The 20,135-nt window shown below is 63.0% G+C and overlaps 4 protein-coding genes across 5 annotated transcripts in view; 3 read left to right on the forward strand and 1 right to left on the reverse strand.

The window, feature by feature from the left end:
• Nucleotides 1–1,797, forward strand: part of DIS3L2 (DIS3 like 3'-5' exoribonuclease 2) — a 191,910-nt gene extending 190,113 nt beyond the window's left edge. Inside the window, exon 22 of the mRNA XM_084267510.1 lies at nt 1,274–1,797. Within this exon, the coding sequence (XP_084123636.1) occupies nt 1,274–1,372 (99 nt within the window). The 3' untranslated portion in view covers nt 1,373–1,797. The remainder of the gene's footprint in view (nt 1–1,273) is intronic.
• Nucleotides 1,798–3,483: 1,686 nt separating this feature from the next.
• Nucleotides 3,484–6,768, forward strand: LOC311194168 (intestinal-type alkaline phosphatase-like; the record flags this gene model as incomplete). The annotated part of the gene is made up of 11 exons (XM_084267189.1): nt 3,484–3,556; nt 4,170–4,286; nt 4,454–4,569; nt 4,642–4,816; nt 4,922–5,094; nt 5,168–5,302; nt 5,381–5,450; nt 5,565–5,699; nt 5,805–5,996; nt 6,142–6,258; nt 6,479–6,768. The coding sequence occupies 11 exons, from the start codon at nt 3,484–3,486 to the stop codon at nt 6,766–6,768; spliced, it is 1,593 nt and encodes a 530-aa protein (XP_084123315.1).
• Nucleotides 6,769–7,568: 800 nt separating this feature from the next.
• Nucleotides 7,569–11,013, forward strand: LOC311194440 (intestinal-type alkaline phosphatase-like). The gene is made up of 11 exons (XM_084267541.1): nt 7,569–7,650; nt 8,229–8,345; nt 8,458–8,573; nt 8,809–8,983; nt 9,129–9,301; nt 9,406–9,540; nt 9,643–9,715; nt 9,801–9,935; nt 10,054–10,245; nt 10,385–10,495; nt 10,583–11,013. Exons 1-11 carry the CDS (start codon nt 7,581–7,583, stop codon nt 10,843–10,845), a joined length of 1,560 nt encoding a protein of 519 aa, XP_084123667.1. The 5' UTR covers nt 7,569–7,580; the 3' UTR covers nt 10,846–11,013.
• A 748-nt stretch (nt 11,014–11,761) lies between these two features.
• Nucleotides 11,762–19,929, reverse strand: ECEL1 (endothelin converting enzyme like 1; the record flags this gene model as incomplete). Of its 2 annotated transcripts, none has more annotated exons than XM_084267283.1 (17): nt 11,762–11,861; nt 12,117–12,193; nt 12,668–12,763; nt 12,982–13,047; nt 13,274–13,398; nt 13,519–13,586; nt 13,739–13,790; nt 13,925–13,983; nt 14,152–14,249; nt 14,758–14,832; nt 14,924–15,022; nt 15,175–15,397; nt 15,765–15,889; nt 16,153–16,245; nt 16,800–16,910; nt 17,078–17,146; nt 19,186–19,929. In XM_084267283.1, 17 exons carry the CDS (start codon nt 19,927–19,929, stop codon nt 11,762–11,764), a joined length of 2,280 nt encoding a protein of 759 aa, XP_084123409.1. The 2 variants fall into 2 exon arrangements, with proteins under 2 accessions (XP_084123409.1, XP_084123408.1); XM_084267282.1 differs by having other exon boundaries at nt 14,146–14,249.
• Nucleotides 19,930–20,135: the final 206 nt, after the last annotated feature.

Raw genomic sequence — 20,135 nt, forward strand, 5'->3', positions numbered from 1 at the left:
AGGGACCTGCATGAAAAATGATGCCCCAGCATGAGCAGGGCCCGTTTTGGTTAAGCAAACACTTAAGTGATAGAAGAAACCCCTCCATGAACCCTCCACGCCTCCTAAGTAAGCACCAGAGCCCTCCCCAGGGGAGCAGGCTGTAATCTGTCCTCCAAGACAGCAGATCCCTAAATTGATAAATCTCCATCCCCAGCATAAGCCAGATCCTCTGGGAGCCAAGCGGAACCACGGGAGGTGTCACCTGGACGCCCTGCTGCCCCATGCCAGCTGGGGGGCAGGGGATGGGTGCTGGCTGGCAGGCAGCAGCCTGTGCAGCCACCTGCAAAAGGATTTCCCTGGTTTGCTCCTCGCTGGCTGCTTCGATACGTTGAAGTCTCAATGAGATTTTCCTGCTCTGAATGATGATAAATCTGGAGCAGCCAGGGCTGGATGAGCTGGGAAGGTTTGACAAGGTTACGCCGGTGGTTCTGTGCCGGCTCCTCCTGCAGACCAGCCCCGAGCAGATGGCCCCATGGAGCCGCACAGGGCTCAGGGACAAGCAAAACCCCCAAATTCCTGGCCACAGCCCAGGGCAGCCCCTTCCTGCTGTCCCAGCCAGCCCGTTATCTGTGCCAGACCTGGTCGATGCTTTATGTGTGTGATCCACATGACTGCACAAAGAGATGAAGTCAGGATGGGGGGGAGGAGGCAGCATGTTCCTGGACAGGGGGATTGATTTTCTGGGGTCTCCATTCTCTTGCGTCTCTCCTGTCCACTGTGCTGCCTTCCCGTGTCTCCTTTCGCTCTGTGGGCACCAGGGGGTTGTTCCCTCCCTGTGGGATGCTGAGGAAATGCTCGGCTCATGTGGAAAACCCTTCTTGCTGCAGCTCGCCGTTGGTGCTTTGCCAAGTCACTTCATTAAGGGACGGTGCCTGTTCTCTGGCTGGGGAAGGGAGACAGGGTTTGGGGGGAGACTGGGACCCAAAGCCGAGGGCACACTGCCCCCACCCCCTGACTACCTCCTGGCCTGTGCAGAGGACAGTATTGGGGCCCAATTGGGCTGGAATAAGTGAGGACGTTTTGGGAGGCTTATTGAAGTCCCTTGGGGCTCGCTGGCCGGCTCTGCAGTTGAGGATGCTGCATCCAGCCCCAGCCAGTTCCTGCCCCATCCCTGGCTCCCCACGGGAGCTGCAGAGGAGTCAGCAAAGTCAGTGCAGCTCAAAGTAAATCCCGATCTGAGGCCAAGGCACCGGGAAAACCCTCCTCTCTGTCTCTTTCTCCCCTGCTGAAGGTGATCACCATTTTCACGCTGGTGGAGGTGGTGCTGACGTCGGACGGTGTCCCGCTCAAGTACAGCGCCCTGCTCAAGAGGCCGAGTTCGGAGAAGTGAGCACCCTGCGCTGCACCTGCTCCCCACTGCTGACCCTTGCTCACCTCCCAGGCCCTGCACCAGCTCCCACTGGGGACAGAGAGGACCCACGAAGAGTCTGGGGTTTTGAGTTTTAAGACTGATGCCGTTTTATTTCTGGTTGGGATTTTAACTCTGGGAGTGGGGCTCGGGGATGGAGCCTGCCCAAGCAGAGCATTTCTAGCTATTTTTAGCTTGATGTTTTTTTCTTCCTTTTTTTTTTTTTGTTTTAAGGCTGTCCCCAGCCACCTTGGGTGCCCGTGGTGAGGGCCAAGCAGGGACACGGGTCCTTGGGAGCAGCAGGGGCCAGCTCCACCGTCCTGGGTGGGACGCAGGGGGGTGCGGCTGCGGGGCCGTGCGGGAAGGTTTCTTGCAGGGTTGTGTGTGGTGTAATAAAAGCCAGGTCAGCAGGCACATGGGGGCTTGTGCAGGTTTTATTGAGTCCCCCGTGTTCCCCCAGACAGGAATCCCAGCAGTAACCCAGCTCTGTGCCTTCCCCTGCCACTTCCCAGGCCTTTTGTGAAATCCAGGCGGCCTCGTGCCTCCCCCAGCCCCAGGATCTGCTCGGCTGTTGGTGTGAGGGATCGGGTGGATGTGAGATCCCAGCTCTGATCCCTCAGTCTGAGCCTTCACAGGGTGTCTGCTCCAGGGCCTTGCACCCCGGCCTCCAGCCTCCCCCTGCTCAGGGACTCTGCAGCACCATGTTCCTGCTCCTCCCTGATACTCGAGAAAGGACCAGCCATCCTCGTAGACCATCCAGCTCCTGTGCAGACTCCAGGCATTTCTACCTGCTCCTCATCCCCGTCTCCCACCTGTGCAATACAGGATGTCCACGGTGGCACAGGCTGCTCCAGCAGTCCTGGCTTCACCACCTCCATGGGGACAGGCAGCTACAAGCAAGGGCTGCTGAAGGAATTCACAGCTGGTGAGGAGTGGATCCATGCTGCCTGCCTCACTCTGCCTCATGGGTGGTGGCAAATGTGGCCTCAGCACGGACAGTCTGCCCTTGGCAGGAGCCAGGAGCTGGGCAAACCTGGCTCAGGATGGGGGATGGATTGAAGGTGAAGGAGGGAAGGTTTAGATTAGATATTATGGGGAAGTTCTTTACAGAGAGAGTGGTGAGGTGCTGGAACGGGCTGCCCAGAGAGGCGATGGATGCCCCATCCCTGGGGGTGTCCAGGCTCAGGTTGGATGGGGCCCTGGGAAACCTTATGTAGACCCAGGCCTGGAGGTTGGTGGCCCTGCCTGTGGCAGGGGGTTGGAACTCTGTGATCCTCAGGGTCCCTCCCAACTCAGACCAGTCTGTGATTCTACGGAGCCCTGGGGTGGGCCAGGGCCGGGTACAACGTGCTTCTGGAGCTGGCAAGCCACGAAAGCCATCAGGATCACCTGCAGTCCCCAGGGGTTGGTTACACCTCTGGCAGTGTCTGTCCGGGTGGATGTCACCTTCGGATGTGGGAGAGGGTGGGAGCAGCCTGTTCCTCCCTGCGTCTCCTGCTCCGGGGGGTGCTGGTGGTGCAGGGCTGTTCCACTGTTCCCTGCCCACAGCAGGTACCTCACTGCTCAGACGCGCTGGCGTGGGCTGACATGGGAGCACAGGCTGCCTGGCAGGCAGAGGGGACCTGAGGACACTGACACCGAAGGCCAGATGCACCCCCAACCACCCCTCAGCCTGGTGTCCCCCTCCTTGGGTTTGTCTCTGGGGAAGCAAAGCCCAGCCCAGCCCCTCCTGGCTCAGCCTGTCTGCGAAAACAGCACTTTGCCCTGCGCCCTCCCTGCCGCTCCCTGGGGTCCCGCACGCAGCCACCACTGTGGGAGCTGGGCCCCCCCCTGCTGAGGTGCCCTGATCCCCAGGGAGGGGCTGGAGGTCCTCCCTCACTGGTGGGGGGTAGGGATGGCCCCAGGGAAGGCTGGGGGCACTGGGAGGACCCTGGGCAGGGCTGGGAGATAGTCCCTGAATGTTATCAGCCCATCGTCTCGCGTCTCACCCGCTGTGGGGCTCAGCCCTCCTGTGGGACAGGGAAGAGCCATAAAGGGCTGGCCCCCCACCCTGGACCCAGGCGGCATTCGGGAAGGAAGCTGGGGTGGGCAGCATGGGACATCTGCTCTCCCCTGGGACCTGCCTTCTCCTCTGCCTCCTCACCCGGCTTTCTGCTGCAACCTCAGGTGAGAGGGAACATGCAGGACAGGGAGGGTAGGAGCTCTTGGGTGGGGGGGGGGCTGTGGCTGGGGCCACTTCCCTGGGGGGTTTCCAGGGACCCTGTCCCCTCCCCATGGGATACCAGCAAAAACAAAGGCTCCCAGCCACAGCAAACTGGTCTGAGACCTCAACCTTTGAATGGGTTTTCTAGTCTCAGCCCCCACCAAAGCAGACCCTGTTCCCTGAGCCCTGCTGCCCCCACTCCCCCCTTTGCAGTAGTTTTGGGTCAAGTAGCTCAATAGCCACAGCCAGCCACAGCTGCCTGGACATGGAACACTCAGAGCTGGGGCTGATGCTCGGACACCTCATCCTCTTTGCCAAAAGGCATGAGGAACTTCCCTGTGTGCCTCAGTTTCCCCCTCTTCAGTCAAGCTCTGGGTAATTCTGGAGTTGCCAAGACCAGGCCAGTCCCCAAAGGGCTTCTGGCCCCTCCAAGGCATCAGGAAGGGGTATCAGATCAGCTAAATTTACCTTGGGTGGAGATACCCACTCTGGTCCTGGAGGTGGGGGGTGTTATCTCCAAATACACTGAAGGTGCCCGGTGCTCCCACATGCCCCCAGCTCTGCTCTTGCATCCAGATGCCGAGAAGACCCTGGATTACTGGAATGAAGGAGCCAGGAGGAAGCTGGAATCAGCCCTGGCCTTGCAGCCAGTGGCACAACGGGCCAAGAACATCATCCTCTTCATAGGTGACGGTGAGTCCCCTGGGTCCCACCCTGGCCATATGGCTCCACAGCTTGGCAACAGCTGGAGGACGTGGCTGGAGAGAGGATGGGGCTGGTGCCGGTCCCCTTCCCGCTGGCTGGCCCCAGGCAATGCCCGCTCCTGGCCCCTTCCTACCCCAAGCTCTGCCGTGCCACAGGCATGGGGCTGTCCACCATGTCGGCAGCTCGGATCTACAAGGGGCAGTTGGCCGGCAGCTCGGGCGAGGAGAGCCTCTTGGCCATGGAGACCTTTCCCCATGTGGCCCTGGCCAAGGTGAGTGGAGCAATGCTGGGGGGTGTCCACCCCACCCCTGCCGAGCCCCTCACTGACCCCACTTGCTTCCAGACGTACACCATTGACAGGCAGGTGCCCGACAGCGCCGGCACGGGCACCGCCTACCTCTGCGGGGTGAAGGCCAACGCCAAGACGCTGGGGCTGAGCGGGGCTGCCGACTATGGCAAATGCCGCACCGGCTTCGGCAACGAGGTGGACTCCATCCTGCACCGGGCCAGGCTGATGGGTACGGGGCAGCAGGCACCCCTGGGCAAGAGCCTGGCACGGTGTGGCCATCCCGCTCCGTGCAGGGCTGGACGAACCCCCCGGTAGACCCTTGCCCGCCCCGCAGGCAAGTCGGTGGGCATCGTGACGACCACGCGGGTGCAGCACGCGTCCCCGGGGGCGGCCTATGCCCACTCGGTCAGCCGGAGCTGGTACGCCGACGCCAACATGCCCAAGGAGGCACTGCGGGACGGCTGCAAGGACATCGCCTACCAGCTGGTGCACAACACGGACATCAACGTGAGCCGGGAAGCGGGCGTGGGAGGGAAGGGACACCAGGGACATTGGGAGGGTCTGCTGAGCTCCCCGGCAGGTGATCCTGGGAGGTGGCCGGATGTACATGACTCCCAAGCGGACCCCGGATCCTGAGTACCCAGAGGACCCGGCTCAGAATGGCACCAGGAAGGACGGCGTCGACTTGATTGCCGAATGGCTGCGTGCCAAGCAGGTACACGCCGGGGTGGAGGGGACCTGATGTGAGGCACGGGGCACGTGCTGTTGGCACCGACTCCGTTCTCACTGTCAGGGTGCCCGCTATGTCTGGGACAAGAAGGGCCTGGATGCAGTTGAAGATGACTCTGTGAGCCACCTGATGGGTAAGAGCATCACTGACTGTGCCACTGGCAACACCTCCTTCTCTTCCTCCCTGCTCAGTGTTGGTGGGGGCGTGAAATGTCCCTGACGTGGACACCTCCACCCCGCTCCCTCAGGCCTCTTTGAGCCCAAGGACATGAAGTACGAGCTGAACCGCAACACCTCCACGGACCCCTCCATCGTGGAGATGACAGAAAAGGCCATTCGCATCCTGCGCAGGAACCCCAACGGCTTCTTCCTCTTCGTGGAAGATGAGTAGCCCCAGGCGGGCAGCATGGCTGGGGGTGGGATGTGGATCCTAGGACAAGGTGTTCCAGGGGACCAGGGAGGGGGTAACAGATGCATTCCCTATGCAGGTGGCAGGATCGACCATGGCCACCACAGCGGCCGTGCCAAGCAGGCGCTGATGGAGACTGTCATGCTGGACCGGGCGGTGGCGCGGGCAGGTGAGCTCACCTCCCTCTCTGACACACTGACTGTGGTGACAGCTGATCACTCCCACGTCTTCACCTTTGGGGGCAACACGCTGCGCGGCACCTCCATCTTTGGTGAGTCCTGGGGAGGGGTGGCAAGTGTCCCTGTTCCCACCTCTCTCTCTTGCTCCCACTGGCAAAGGCTGAGCTGGCCAAGGCAGGGAGCTGGAGGGAGGTGCCTGGGTGGGCCACGGGGCAATGGTGCCTTTCCCTGGGGCAGGGCTAGCCCCCAAGAAAGCCAAGGACAAGCGAGCCTACACCAGCATCCTCTACGGCAACGGGCCTGGCTACAGCATCCGTGATGGGGGACGCCCAGCCGCCAGCCTCCCCGCTGCAGGTAGGACCCTGCTGGGAATGGGGCAGGACACAGGGGGATGGAGGTGGCATCCCATGGGCATGGCCACTGTGGCTACACAAGGTCCCAGTGCCTCTGCCTGGCTCTGGTGTCACTTGGACAGATATTGCCCTGACACCAGGGTGATGGGAGCAGCCCTCCAGTCTCTGATGGCAGGGGAGCCTGCTGTCTCCAGCCCCATATCTCCTGCCCCCCTCTGCAGAGGACAAGGACTACAGGCAGCAGGCAGCTGTACCCCTGGAGACAGAGACCCACAGCGGGGAGGATGTGATGGTGCTGGCCCAGGGCCCCATGGCTCACCTCTTCCACGGGGTGCAGGAGCAGCACTACATCGCCCATGCCATGGCCTACGCTGCCTGCATCGAGCCCTACGCCGCCAGGCCTCAGTGCGGGACAGCACGCAGGGCCTCTTCCCATAGCCCCCAGTGCTCCCCCAAACCCCTGCTCACCCTCCTGGCCCTCTGTGTGGCTGTCTACGTGGTGGGGGAGTGAGAGGCCCCGGTGAGCCCTACTTCAACCCAGTCTGCCCAGCGTCACACCCCCCTGAACCCATCAAGGAGGTCAACAACCAGGTCCCCACTGTTGCCAGGACCAAAGGAAGCAATAAAACACAGGTTGTTTGTCTCCATCTGCCATGTGAGCATTTACAGTAGCGGTCACTCTTAGATTGCTGCCCTGTGTCTCAGTTTCCCCAGGTAGTCATGGGCCCTATTCCTCCCCCAGGACCAGCACCGGAGTCACTGGGGTAAAGGAGATGATGAAATGAGGGTGAGAAGAGGTCGTGTTCCCCACAACTCTGTCAGGCTGGGACACAGCACACAAGGGTTGGTACCTTCCCAGCCCGGGCTGAGCAGGGAGCAGAGCTTTCATCCAGATTTATTGTTCAATAAAGTGCTGGGCAGACAGCAGGGCTGCTCGGTGAGTGACCCCAGATCCTCCTGATACCCCTGTTGCCCCAGGTCTGATGCTCAGCACTGCCTGTGGCGCCCCAGGCCAGGCATCCCCCCACCAGGCACTGCAGCCCAGGCAAGCAACACTGCCAAACAGGCATGGCCCCTGCCTCACCCCCTGTATCTGTGCCCTACGTCCATCCATCCCCCAGGATGGTGGGTGGTGTACCAAGGAGGTGCCTGTGGCCCAGCCCCGTGGCCTTTGTGCCGGCTGCCCTGCAGGACACCACGGAATCAGAGCTCTGCTGAACCCCTCCACACACGCCCCACAGGGCTGATCCTGGTCCAAAGTTCCTGCCCAGGTCTGCTGGAGGCACAGACGCTGCCAGCAATATTGAGCTACCGGATCTCACCATGCAGCTCCTGGCACCTCTCACCCTCTGCCTGAGCCTCTGGGCAGGGCTCAGCACCGCTGTCATCCCAGGTGGGGACAAGGATGGGGACAGGTGCCCAGCTGGCTGTGGCGGGGGCCTGGGAAAGTGGGGCTTCCAGCAGGGTGCCAGCCTGGCTGGCCACAGGGAGGGGTTTGGGGAGGGAAGAAGGGGCTACCTGGCTCAGAAAGGGTTAATGGGGGGGTTACCCCTGCTGTTCTGGGGATGTCAGCCAGCTTTCCCCAGAGGGGTCAGGTTCCTGGTTGCTTCTGAGCATGGGGGTTGGGAGAGGTGCTCATAACTTCCCCCGTCCATGGATGTGGTTCCATCTCACCTGCCAGATAGTTCCCCCCATCATATCCTGTTCTGCTGTCCACTCCTTCTCTGCCCCAGGACCCTCAAGCTGGGTGCAAGCCCGTTGTGGCCTTTTCCCACCCCAAACAGCACCCTGACTCACTCCCCCATGTTAGAGAAGGCCCCAGCATGGGGATGGCCAGGGATGCAGGTACCCCAGGGATGCAGGTACCCCAGGGATGTTGGTGCCCCAGGAATGTGGGTACCCCAGGGATGTTGGTGCCACAAGGATGCGGGTGCTGGTGAGCCGGGACTGATGGGTGCTGCTCTGTCTCAGTGGAGGAGGAGGATCCATCCTTCTGGAACAAGCAGGCGGCCGCAGCCATCGAGGCCTCCTTCCAGATCCAGCCCAAGATAAGCCAAGCCAAAAACCTCATCCTCTTCCTCGGGGATGGTGAGTCCTGCTGGCACACCAGCAGGCAGACTGGCATCACCGCTGCCCCACGGAGCTGGGTGCGGGGAGGGCACGCAGTCCGGAGGGTGACTGGGACTCTCTCCTTGCCCAGGATTCGGGATCCCCACCATCACGGCCACTCGCATCCTAAAGGGGCAGCAGCAGGGGAAGCTGGGCCCCGAGACTCCCCTTGCCCTGGATGCTTTCCCCTACGTGGCTCTTTCCAAGGTAAATCTCCACCATGCTGGGCTTGGGGCCAGGTTGATGATGTCCATGGAGCTGCTGGCACAGAAGCACTCCAGGAATGTGTGTATGGGGTGTTATGGGGTCTTTGCCTGCCCCACACGTGTCCTTGGGCATGAGTGAATGTGGCGAGGGGTGCTGGGGGGTGGGGGTGGGGGTAGGGGAGGTGGTCACCCCCCCAGCTGCCTCCTGCCCTGAGCCTGACGTGTGTCCTCGGCAGACGTACAACGTGGACCGGCAGGTCCCTGACAGCGCGGGGACGGCCACGGCCTACCTCTGCGGGGTGAAGGGCAACTACCAGACGGTGGGGGTGAGCGCGGCTGCCCGCCACTCGCAGTGCAACACCACGGCCGGCAACGAGGTGATCTCAGTGCTGCAGCGAGCCCGCAAAGCAGGTAACGGGGGGAAATGGGCTGGCAGGGCTGGGGTGGGGACCCTGCGGGGACAAGCTGGGGGCTCCCCCTCCACGAGCATCCCGGGGCTCGGTGGAGGGGGGGGCCCCATGTTAACCTGTGCGGGACTTGGTGGTGGGGACGGCAGGGAAGGTGGTGGGCATCGTGACCACCACGCGGGTGCAGCACGCGTCGCCCTCGGGGACCTACGCCCACGTGGTCAACCGCGACTGGTACGCGGATTCCAGCATGCCCGCGGACGCCCTCCAGCAGGGCTGCAAGGACATCGCCTGGCAGCTGGTCCACAACGTTGACATCAACGTGAGTGCCCATCGTGGGAGGGGGAAACAGGCAGAGGCAGACACACCCCCTCCCCCCAACACTGCACTGGGCACCCATGCTAATGCTGCACCCATCTCTTCCAGGTGATCCTGGGGGGTGGTCGGAAATACATGACCCCCAAGGGTACACCAGACCCCGAGTATCCCACCACTGGGACAGCGAATGGGACACGTGAGGATGAGCTTAACCTCATCGACATGTGGCTGGAGGCACGGCCGGTGGGTGACACCAGGATGGGTGGGTGTCTGCCCACCGTCCGCACGCATGGCACTGGGCACTGAGCACTCATTGACACCCCCCCCATGGGATTTTTCCCACAGGGAGCCCGCTACGTCTGGAACAAGACAGAGATGCTGGAGGCTGCTGCCAACCCTGAAGTGAACTATCTGATGGGTAACAAGCACCCCATGTGCCAAGACCCCACAGCCACTGGAATGCAGGCAGGTGCTGAGGCTGTCCCCAATGTGTCCCCTCCCAGGTCTCTTTGAACCCATGGACATGAAGTACGACATGGTGCGCAACACCACCCTGGACCCGTCGCTCACCGAGATGACAGAGGCTGCCATCACCATCCTGAGCAGGAACCCCAACGGCTTCTACCTCTTCGTGGAAGGTAAGTCGGGGCCAGTGCCCCTGGGGCAGGCAAGAGGGGACTCCCGCGTCCTGGGGTGATGGTAAGGGTTAGGGGAGCTGCCGCCAGTTCCCAGCCCACCACAGGCATCCATCTGCAGGTGGCAGAATCGACCACGGCCACCATGATGGTGTAGCCCAGAAAGCGCTGACGGAGGCGGTGGAGTTCGACCGGGCCATCGAGCGGGCGGGCGCCCTGACAGATGAGGCACAGACCCTCACTGTCGTCACCGCCGACCACTCCCACGTCTTCTCCTTTGGTGGCTACACCCTGCGTGGCTCCTCCATCTTCGGTAGGGCTCTGCCTGGCCACCAGGAGTGGGGCACGGCCCTGTGCTGGGTGCTGCTGGCTCCAGGGCGCCCCGGCAGCAGCCAGAGGGATGATATGGGCATTTCTTGGCTGATCTCCCCTCTCCATCACCCTCTCCCCAGGTCTGGCCCCCCAAAAAGCCATGGATGGGAAGAACTACACATCCATTCTCTACGGGAACGGACCAGGCTACCGATATGGCAACCGGCCAGATGTAAACACTGACACAGCCAGTGAGGACCTGGGGACCGTGGCCAGGTGGTGGGATGGGGCTGGGTGTTACCACCCCGCCCCTTAACCCTCTCTCCCCCCTTCCCCAGGTCAGTACGGATACCTGCAGCAGGCAGCTGTGCCCCTCATCTCAGAGACCCACGGCGGCGAGGATGTGGCCATCCTGGCCAAGGGCCCTATGGCTCACCTCTTCCACGGGGTGCAGGAGCAGACCTACGTGGCCCACGTCATGGCGTATGCGGCCTGCCTGGAGCCCTACACCTCCTGCCTCCAACGGAGCTCTGCCCCCACTGCCCACATCACCCCCCTGGCCCTGCTTCTGCCCACCCTCCTCCTGCCCCTCTTCCACTGACCCAACGGCCCCAGGGCACCCCACAGGAACCCACACCCCCCCTCCCATTCCCCGTGGCTGTGGCACCTGTAGGTCTGGATGTTGGAGCTGTGGGGCACCGAATCCTGGACATGGGGGGGGGGGGGGGGGGGAGTGGTCCCTACACCACCCCCACAGGGTTAATAAATGTGGGGGGTAGGACGTGTGTCAGTGGTGTGTGGGTTCCTGTAGCAGGTCTGGGGGGGCTGCCGCTGCTGCCCACCCCCGACTATGGCACCCGCCCAGCATATCCAGCGCTTTATTGACCAGAAGCAGCAGCAAAGAATACAGCAGGTGCCCGTGTCCCTGTGCCCCTGGAGCAGGCTGGCATCGCCCGGCCCCACACCCTTCCCGCTGTGCTCACCTGCTGGCAGGCCTGCTGGGGGGGGGGGGGCGGGGCTGGCATGGGGGGGGTGCTGGGGAGGGCATCAGGCAGGAGGGCTTTTGGTGTGGGGTAGGCCCACAGCATGACTGGGTCACTCTCCCTGCTCCGACTGGTGCTGGGCTGGATGTGGGACGGCTGGGGGAATGTGGTATGGGTAGGTGGGCAGAAGGGGCTGCACATGGGTGCCTGGGGGGGAGAGGGGGGGGGGTGTGTCCTGCATCACTTCATTCCTCCATGGGGACTCAGGGCCACCCTGGTTCACAGGGCAGGGGGTAGGAAGGGGATGGGTGGGAGGCAGCTCAAGCCCACCCCAAGCATCCCTGCACCATCTCCACCTGTGGGGTGGGTGCCTGACTTTGGGGCAGCAACCGCCTGCGTTACCCAGGTGTGGCCCCTTTGCCTGGGGAGTAGGAGGGGGAGAGGGGAGGAGGTGGGGAGCGGGCATGGGGCAGAGCGTGGGCAGGGATGGGGACAGGGGGTGCCAGCCTGCTGCAGGGGGAGGGGGGGTCGGCCTCACCACACTGAGCACTTGTGCACCGGGTTCATGGGCGAGTTCTTGGGGCAGTGGAAAACCCGTCCGAACTCCTCGAACTGCGAGACGCTGCCCAGGACCCTGCCAGGAGAGGGGGCAACTCAGAGGCTGGGCATTCTGTGCCCCCCACCACCACCATTGCCATGCACCCTGCTCAAGGCTCTGGCACACCTCAGTCCCACCCCATCCCCTGCCCCAGCGATGCCCACCCAGACCCTTATGATGCCATGCTGGTGCCTGCTCTATTTCACACGGCACTACCAGACATGGGGAAAGCTGGCACCTGCTGTACCCACCCCCACCACCCCCTCCCCCAAATTTGGGGCCAGGCAGTACCTGTAGTGCTCTGGGGCGTGCTTGTCTGTCAGCACCTGCAGGTAGATGGACTGGGATCGCCGCTTGATGCACCAGTTCTGCAGGGGACAAAGATTCCCATGGGGGAGCTAGATGGGGCACCCCAGGTCCTGGCACCCACCAAGACATGAGGCCCTTCCTATTGCTGGGGACTAGGACAGGGATACCCTGGTTGAGCTTCTTACTGTAGGGTCTCCTGGGAGTATGGGGTATGGATGGGTTGGGAAGGGTGTTTGTTATTGTAGAGTCTCCTAAGGGAGGGGGCTGCCTGGCTGTAGGGTCACATGCATTTGTTACTGTGGGGTCTCTGGAGGTGATCAGGCTGGGAGGGAGCACAAGTTTGTTATTGTAGGGTCCCCAGGAACAGGGGGGCCATGTGGGATGCTCCACAGCTGAGACCAGGACCTGTGGATGGAGCCAAGCCCAGCACCAGGTCCAGCACGGCTCTTGCCCTGTCCCTTGGAGCCACTGGCCCCACACTGGGTGACCCCTCACCCCAGTATGTGCCACATATGGGGCGGGCAGGAGCTCACCTGTGCAAAGGCGATGAAGAAGAGCTGGTCATGGGTGTACTTCAGGTGGTGCAGGGGGTGCTCGGGGCCATGCTCCCGCACCCACTTCTGGTAGGCCTGGAGAATAAAGGTGTGTGCTTGGCATGGCCTGGGTGCCCCCAAACCAGCCCCGAGCCTCCCTCTAGAGCCCCTCAGCAACCAGCAGGCTGGATCAGGCCCGCTGCCTGCTGCAGGGAGCCAGGTGGGTCTGGGGGGACTCATGCCACCCCCCCCAGTCCCACCAGGTGGGGATGGCATCAGCCACCCGTGACACCCCAGGGTGGGGGGACACTTACGTAGTAGGCAAGTTTGAGGCCCCCCATATCAGCGATGTTCTCTCCCAGGGTGTGTTTGCCATTCACCTGCCAAGAGACACCTGGAGTGAACAGAGATGCTCCCCAACCTGAGACAAGCACCACCTCATCCCCCCACCCTGGCACCAAGGTCATGCCTCAGTTTCCTCCAGCCAGTGCCCTGCGGAATTTCCCCACTGAGGTGTGATGAGTTGTCAGGTCTCAGGCCCGGGCAGGGACCTTTGGGGAATCTCCCCACAGGGCAATGTGTTGGGCAAGGGCAGGGGGGTCTCACCCGCTGGTTGTAGACTGTAAAGTTGTCGTAGAGGTTGACAATACACTGTGCCTTCTTCAGGAACTTGCTGTACGAGCGCTCCGTCCACCAGTGCACCAGGTTCCCATGCCGGTCATACTGTCCCCCTGCCAAGGACACCACCACCACCAGTAGTCCCAAGAGACCCAGGTACCAGCTCCCCCCAGAGCCTGGCTGCCCCCTGCCCACCTATCTCCTGCCCTGGCATGGAGTGTGGCATCACTCACCCCAGTCATCGTAGCCGTGGGTCAGCTCGTGCCCGATGATAGTGCCGATCCCCCCATAGTTCAGGGACCTGTTGTGGGGGGCGGAGGTGGAAGAATGGAGGGCACCATGCTGTTGGTGACAGCAGTGACCCCAGGACCTGGCATCCCCATACACTACCCTGGCACCGCCCCCCCCCCCCCCCCCCCCCCCCCCCCCCCCATGCCCCAGCCCCACACTCACTGTGGGAACTCGGGGTCATAGAGGGTGGGCTGCAGGATGCCAGCAGGGAACACTGGGGACACAAAAGAGTATTACAGTTTGGGGGGGACACCCTGTCACCAGGGGACGGTGCCTCCCACCTCAGGCCCTCCCCACACCTCCCACCCCGGGGGGGGTGAGCCAGGGTGGGGGCAGGCAGTGCCTCACCCATCTGGTTCTTGTTGGGCAGGTAGTAGGCATTCAGTGCCTGGGGGGGCAGCAGCCACCTGCAAGGAGAGACAGTGATGCCAGGCTGGGGGGGGCACAGGGGGCATGGGAATACCCCCCCCCTTCCTATGCCCCACGGGTATAACCAGCCATGGGGATAGGGGGCATTGGTGGGGCTGTGCTGTGCCCCCCAAAGCCCCCCAGGACAAGGGGATACCCACGCGGACTTGTCCACCTCCTGCCGGATCTTCTTCACCGAGAGCCTGATGCCGAAGGCAATGCTGTTCAGGATGTTCTTGAAGTAGGTCTTTTCATCCACTTCAAACTGGGGGGGGAGGAGGGGGGCACAGCCACATCAGGGAGGGTTGACAGGCCCAAATGCCAGCCCCAAGTACAGGGAGCAGGGTTGGGGTGTCCTGCCACCCCTTGTGAGCCTTAGGGACAGATGGTGCACAGGGATGTGGCCACAGGCTGGATGAGGCACAAATGTGTCCTCGTGTCCCATGCTGTGTGCCCACGTGGGCAGCTGCTATTGCATCAACCTCTGTAGGGCCCCTGGATCATGCTGGCACCCCTGGCCCTGGCTGAGGATGGGGGTCATCTCTAGGGGTGCAATATGGGGAAGGAGACATCATCCCAGGCCCCAGGGATGTCATGGCACTGCCCCTGTGGCTGAGGCCATAAGAGTGGTGGGCACAATGAGCTACCAGGAAGTGGCTGGTTTTGGTTTAGCATCTCCCCATCCCAGCCTCTGCAGACCCTGAGGCAGATGTGTGGACCATCTCCCCCCTCCCCATGCCCATGGTCCCACGTGGCCCTGGGTGGTCCCTTGCCTCATACTCCTTGTCGATGGCCTCTGGCTTCAGCAGGAAATCAGGGTACCCAATCATCACCATCATGTACCGGAGCTGTGGGCAAAGTGAGTGGTGAGGTCAGGCCCCCGTCCCACACGCCCCAAGGCTGTGGGGCAAGGACGGGGTCCATGCTGGGGGCCCCTACCTTGGCCCTGGCCGCTCTCCGTGTCTCCTCATCCATCCAGTCCAGCTCATCCAGGCGCTGATCCAGGATGTATTTGATGTCCTCCACCAGTTGCTGCACCTATGGTGGGTCACCACAGGCACTGACACAAGCATCCTCACCACCCGTAACCCACCAGAGAGCTCTTGGTGGGCTGCTGTGTGGCATTAGGCACCTTGGCAAGCTGACAGGAGGGACACAGTGTCTTTGTGCCCACAGACAGCACAACCTACCTTGGCTTTGCTGGCAGAGGAGAAGTGCTCCTCCACGAAGAGGGCACCCAGGGCCATGCCAAAGTGCTTGTTGGCCTGGCTCAGGCAGACCTTGCCTGGCTCCAGCTGCTTCTCGTTGCCCTCCATCTCCTTGGAGAGCTCATGGATGGCATCACGAAAGGGGGTGGAGAGGTGCTCACTCAGCACCACCACGATGCGCCACAGCATGTAGTTGTGAAGGATCCTGGTGACAGGGGAGAGGATCAGGTCCCCCCCCTCCGTTGGCACATGGAGAAGCAGCACCAGAGCGCGGACACCCCTGCCTGGGGACCAGGCAGACCATGGGGATGGCCATGGCCTGTGGGGACACAGGGACAGGCTGGCACTGTGTCCGTCCCTGCTGTGTGGTGAGTCTGGTGACCTCTACATGGAGGGGCCTGGTGGGTGCCTGGGCATGACAAGGGTACTGCAGAGATCATGACCATGCCTTCTCCCAGGGGCTTTCCCAGGCTCCCTGTGCCCAGCCTGGCATGCTGATGTGCCCATCCCCATCACCAATCCTGCCAGGCAGGAGAAGGTGCCAGGGGCACAGGGGCACCAGCCCCCCTCACCTGCTGGGTGTCACACGGATGAGGTCAGACACCTTGTGCATGTAGTCGGTGGCCAGCAGCACCACCTCCTCCTCCTCTGAGAAGTTGTCGTGGAATATGCGGTCCAGCAAGCGCTTCCACTTGAGCTGCCAAGGTGAGCACCATCAGGGTGGGCACAGGGAACACCCCCCCACCCCTCTTCCATGCCACCCTGGAGAGAATTCCCTCCAGGCTTTCCAGCCTCCCACCTCCCCTTCCCACTCGGAAAAGCGCAGGGTGGATCCATCACCCTCAAGCAGACTTACCTGGGGAGGGCAGCGAGCACATGGAGCAGGGGGACAGGGACAAGTGTGGGGCACACAACAGATGGGGCACGTTGGGGTGGCAGGTTGGGGGCTGGGGTACTCACTGTGGGGGTGATGCGCTGCAGCTCGCCCAGGGTGACTTTGTGGTACATGCTGCTGACATCCCGCCGCACGTCGTCGTACTCGGACACTGTGATCTGGGCAGGGTGGGCACGGCTGTCACCACTGCACTGCCTGCTGGGGGGGGCCAGGGCCGGGGCAAGAGGGACTGCTGACCCACACCCCTCCCAGCTCCCTGCACTGGGAACCTTCTGGTGCCAGTGGGGCTCTAAGGGCTGAGCATGGTGTCCCCAGGAAGTTGGGATATCTGAGAGTTTGGCATGGGGTTTCCCCCCAGGGCAGAGACTGTGGTCCCCAAGAGCTGGGCATGGAGTCCTCAAGGACCTGGAGTGGGTTCATGACGACTGGACATGGTGGGTCCCCAAGGGCTAGAGTAGTTGTTCTGAGGGCTGGGACTGGGGGTTCTCAAGATGTTGGGGTTGGGTCCCTAAGGATCTGCCATAGGGTTCTCAAGGGGCTGGGATACACAAGGGCCAGGCATGAAGATCCCCAAGGGCTGGAAGTGGAGATTCCAAAAGGGATTCGGATGGGGGCTCTTAGGACCAGACATGGAAGCCCCCAAAGATCTGCAACTGGGGTAACTAAGGGTTGACCAAGGGATCCTAAATCCCAGAACAAGCACCCCCCTCACATTGGCAAGGTGCTGCTCCAGCTGCAGGATCTCCTGGGCCTTCTGCTCCACATGCTCGGCCCCCAGGAGGGTGAGCAGCCGCTCCATGAACACCCGGTATGCAGCCAGGATCTGTGCGGAGGGAAGGGATGCTCAGTGCCACCCCACACTGCCCTGCAGGCACCCCAGCCCCTGGCACCAGTGGCAGTAGGGTGCCCTCTGTCTTCCACCCGATGCTGGGTGCTGGTTCCTCTCCTGGTGTCCGTCCCCATGACAGTGACAGTGTGGCCCCTCCTCACCTTCTCACTCTCCTCATCCTGTCCTAAGTAGAGGGTCCGTTCGGGCAGAGTCAGCCCATCCTGGTCGATCTGTGGGGGAAACGATGGGGCAGCAGGTGAGCAGTGGGAAGGGAGCTGGGCTGGGCAGGTGCCCCTTGCCTGCCTCCATGGTGCAGGGTGCTGCTGGTGCCCTGGGAGCCCCAGATGGGTGAGCCCCAGGTGTAAGTGTGTCCTGTGCCTTGGCTTCTCTACTGCCAGAGGGTGCTGGGATTGCTGGGCACAAGGAAGAGGTTGCCCAGGGGTGTGTGGAGTCACCTTCTCTGAGATATTCAAGACCTGTCTGGATGCCTCCCTCTGCGACCTGTCCTAGGGACCCTGCTTTGGCAGGGGGGTTGGACTCGATGATCTCTGGAGGTCCCTTCCAACCCCTATGATTCTGTGACTCTGTGATCCTCTGAAGGCAGGTAGGTCACTGCTCCATGGCCTGACTCTATGACCCCACAGACTGCCCCATAGCTGGCCCCACTCCTGCGCTGCAGCCTGCTCCGTGGGGAACTGCAGGGGTGACCCACACTGCATGGGCCTCCCCCTCCTCACACACAGACACCCCACTGCCCTGTAACGCAGGCGCAGCCTCCAAAACACCCATCCTGAGCACACTTAGACATCTGTGTAACACAGATCCGTGTAACACCCCTCACTACACACCCCCGTGCATGCTCACCCCTCACCCCCATGCAGGCACCAGCCGGTTTGCCCCCTCCACGCACGTGTGTGCGCACCCCCGACCCACCCACCCCCCCCCCATCTCCCCCCGCTCACCCCCGTGTCCCACCCAACAGCCCCCCGAGAACGCAGCCGCAGCGCTGCCCCGCGCACCCGCGGGCACCCCCAGCCTTTCTCCACCCCCCCTCCCTCATCACCTCCCTTTCGGCTTCCCCACACAGCACAGCATCCAACCCCCGCACCCCCGCTCTCACCCCTCCCCGTCGCGCCCGGACACCCAAGCCCTGGCAGGCAGCCCTGGCTGTCACCCGCACCCCCCGCACGCCCACCCCGTCACAGCCCGCGCACTCCCGCACCCTCCCGCGGCCCCGCCAGCCGCCCGCCCTTTCGCCGTGACTCTCGCTCCCTCTAGCGTACACACGCGCGGCCCGGCAGCGCCGCCCCGCACCTCGCTGGCCCCGCACACCCACTCACACCCACCCCCCCCGCACGCCCACCCCCCCCCCTCCAACCCCCCGCATCGCACAGGGAACGGGGCAGCTCCTCCTAAGCGCTGTACCCTCACCCCCAGCACCCCACCCACACCGCTCGGCAGCATGCCCGCACCACCATGCCCAGCATGTCCCTGCTGCACTCACCTTCCCAGTCCCCCCCGTGCCCACCACCACACCCCCACTGGGCCATTGCTGTGCCCCCAGCGCTGTGCCACCACCGCGGCCCTCTGCACCCATCACCATGCCCCATATGGCATCCCCAGCATGTCAGTGCTGTGCCCCCACTGTGCCCACCACCCCACTCCCGTGCCCACCACCTCACTCCTGTGCCCACCACCTCACTCCCACACCCACCGAGGGTGCCTGAGTGTTGGCCACCCAGACAAAGGCCACCCATGCCCCACAGGGTGGGGCACGGGCTGGCAGGGGTGGGGAAGGCCGACAAAGCCACGGGCAAACACATTGGCATCCCAGCGCAGTGCTGGGGGGCTGGGGGACATCCCCCTGTCACTGCCTAGGGTTTGTCCCTTAGTACTGATGGCACCCAGAAGGCCAAGGTGGGGGGCTTGGACGCCAGCTCGTTGGAGACCCCAGTGCCTTTCGGGCTGTCCCCACCTCCCTGGTGAGCAGCAGTGGCTCGCTCTGTACATCCCCCTGCCCACATCCCCAACTCTGTGCTGGAGGTGCCACCTCAGGGCAGCCTGACACAAGGGTCCCACAGCAGGGGGTACATGGGGGGAGTCCCCAGGGATGGGGGCTGTCTCCAACCCAGCCACCTGCTGCAACCAAGACCACACACTGGGCAGGTGCCCAGTGCCACCGCAATGAGCACAGTGGCACCAGGGGGGTCTCACTGGTGCAGACGGGTGTCTGGGATGGGGGGCAGCCCCAGGGGCAGGGTGCCCTCACCCGTATGACGTAGCGGGAGGTGTTCCTCTCATCCAGGCTGACAGTGAGGGAGAAGAGCACAGCGGCGCTGTAGACCCCCTGCGTCTTGTAGAGGAGCTCGTTGAGGTCCCCGCGGCCTGGGGGGGCATCCCAGCCACCACACTCCCCGATGACCTCCAGCATTGGCCGTGGGCCCAGCCGGTCGATCTCAGCCCGGTCCAGGCAGGAGCGGAAAAAGTCCTTGACCTTCCTCTCAGCCGAGGCGGGGGCTCGGCGCCGCACGGGGCGGCTCAGCAGCGCCCGCAGCTTGGCCTCGTTCTGCTCGGCGATGGCCCCGATGGTGCCGTACACCAGCTTGTCCTCGGGAATGCCATGGCGGCGGAGCCAGCCACCGCAGGCGAAGGAATAGAAGTCCTGGCAGGGATCGATGGTGGCATCCATATTGGCGCTGAGGAAGCGGGATGCCCGCAGGAAGGCCTTCTTCTCCTGGCACCCCTCCAGGCAGTAGCTGTCCCCTTCAGCTGCCAGGTATTTGAGGACCAACATGCACGTCAAGATGACGCAGAGCCCCGCGGCGAACACCAGCCCCGAGAGCAGGCAGACCTCCCGGCGGCTCCAGCGCGGCAGCCCCCCGCGGCGCTTCTTGGCCCCAGCACCCAGCTGGAGGGCGAAGCCATTGGGCAGGGTGCCGCTCTGGTACTTGCTCACGTACTTCACCTCCTGAAACTCGTCGTAGTGAGCCGTCAACGAGTAGGTCTTCTCCATGGTAAGGGATGGGCGTCCCTGCAGGCAGCGTGGGCTCAGGAGGCTCAGGGCAGGTGGGGGGCAGGCTCGGGCACCCCACGGTTCATGCTGGAGCTGAGGGGAGGTGGTGGAGGGTGCCCAAGTGAGCCAGGAAGGTTCTGAAAAAGGCAGAGGAGGTGGTTGAGGGGGGGAGGGTTGGGAGGAGCAAGGAGGGGGGATTGATTCGT

Source organism: Gallinula chloropus (genome assembly GCF_964237585.1).
Source record: "Gallinula chloropus genome assembly, chromosome: 8".
In the NCBI taxonomy this organism is placed as follows: domain Eukaryota; kingdom Metazoa; phylum Chordata; class Aves; order Gruiformes; family Rallidae; genus Gallinula; species Gallinula chloropus.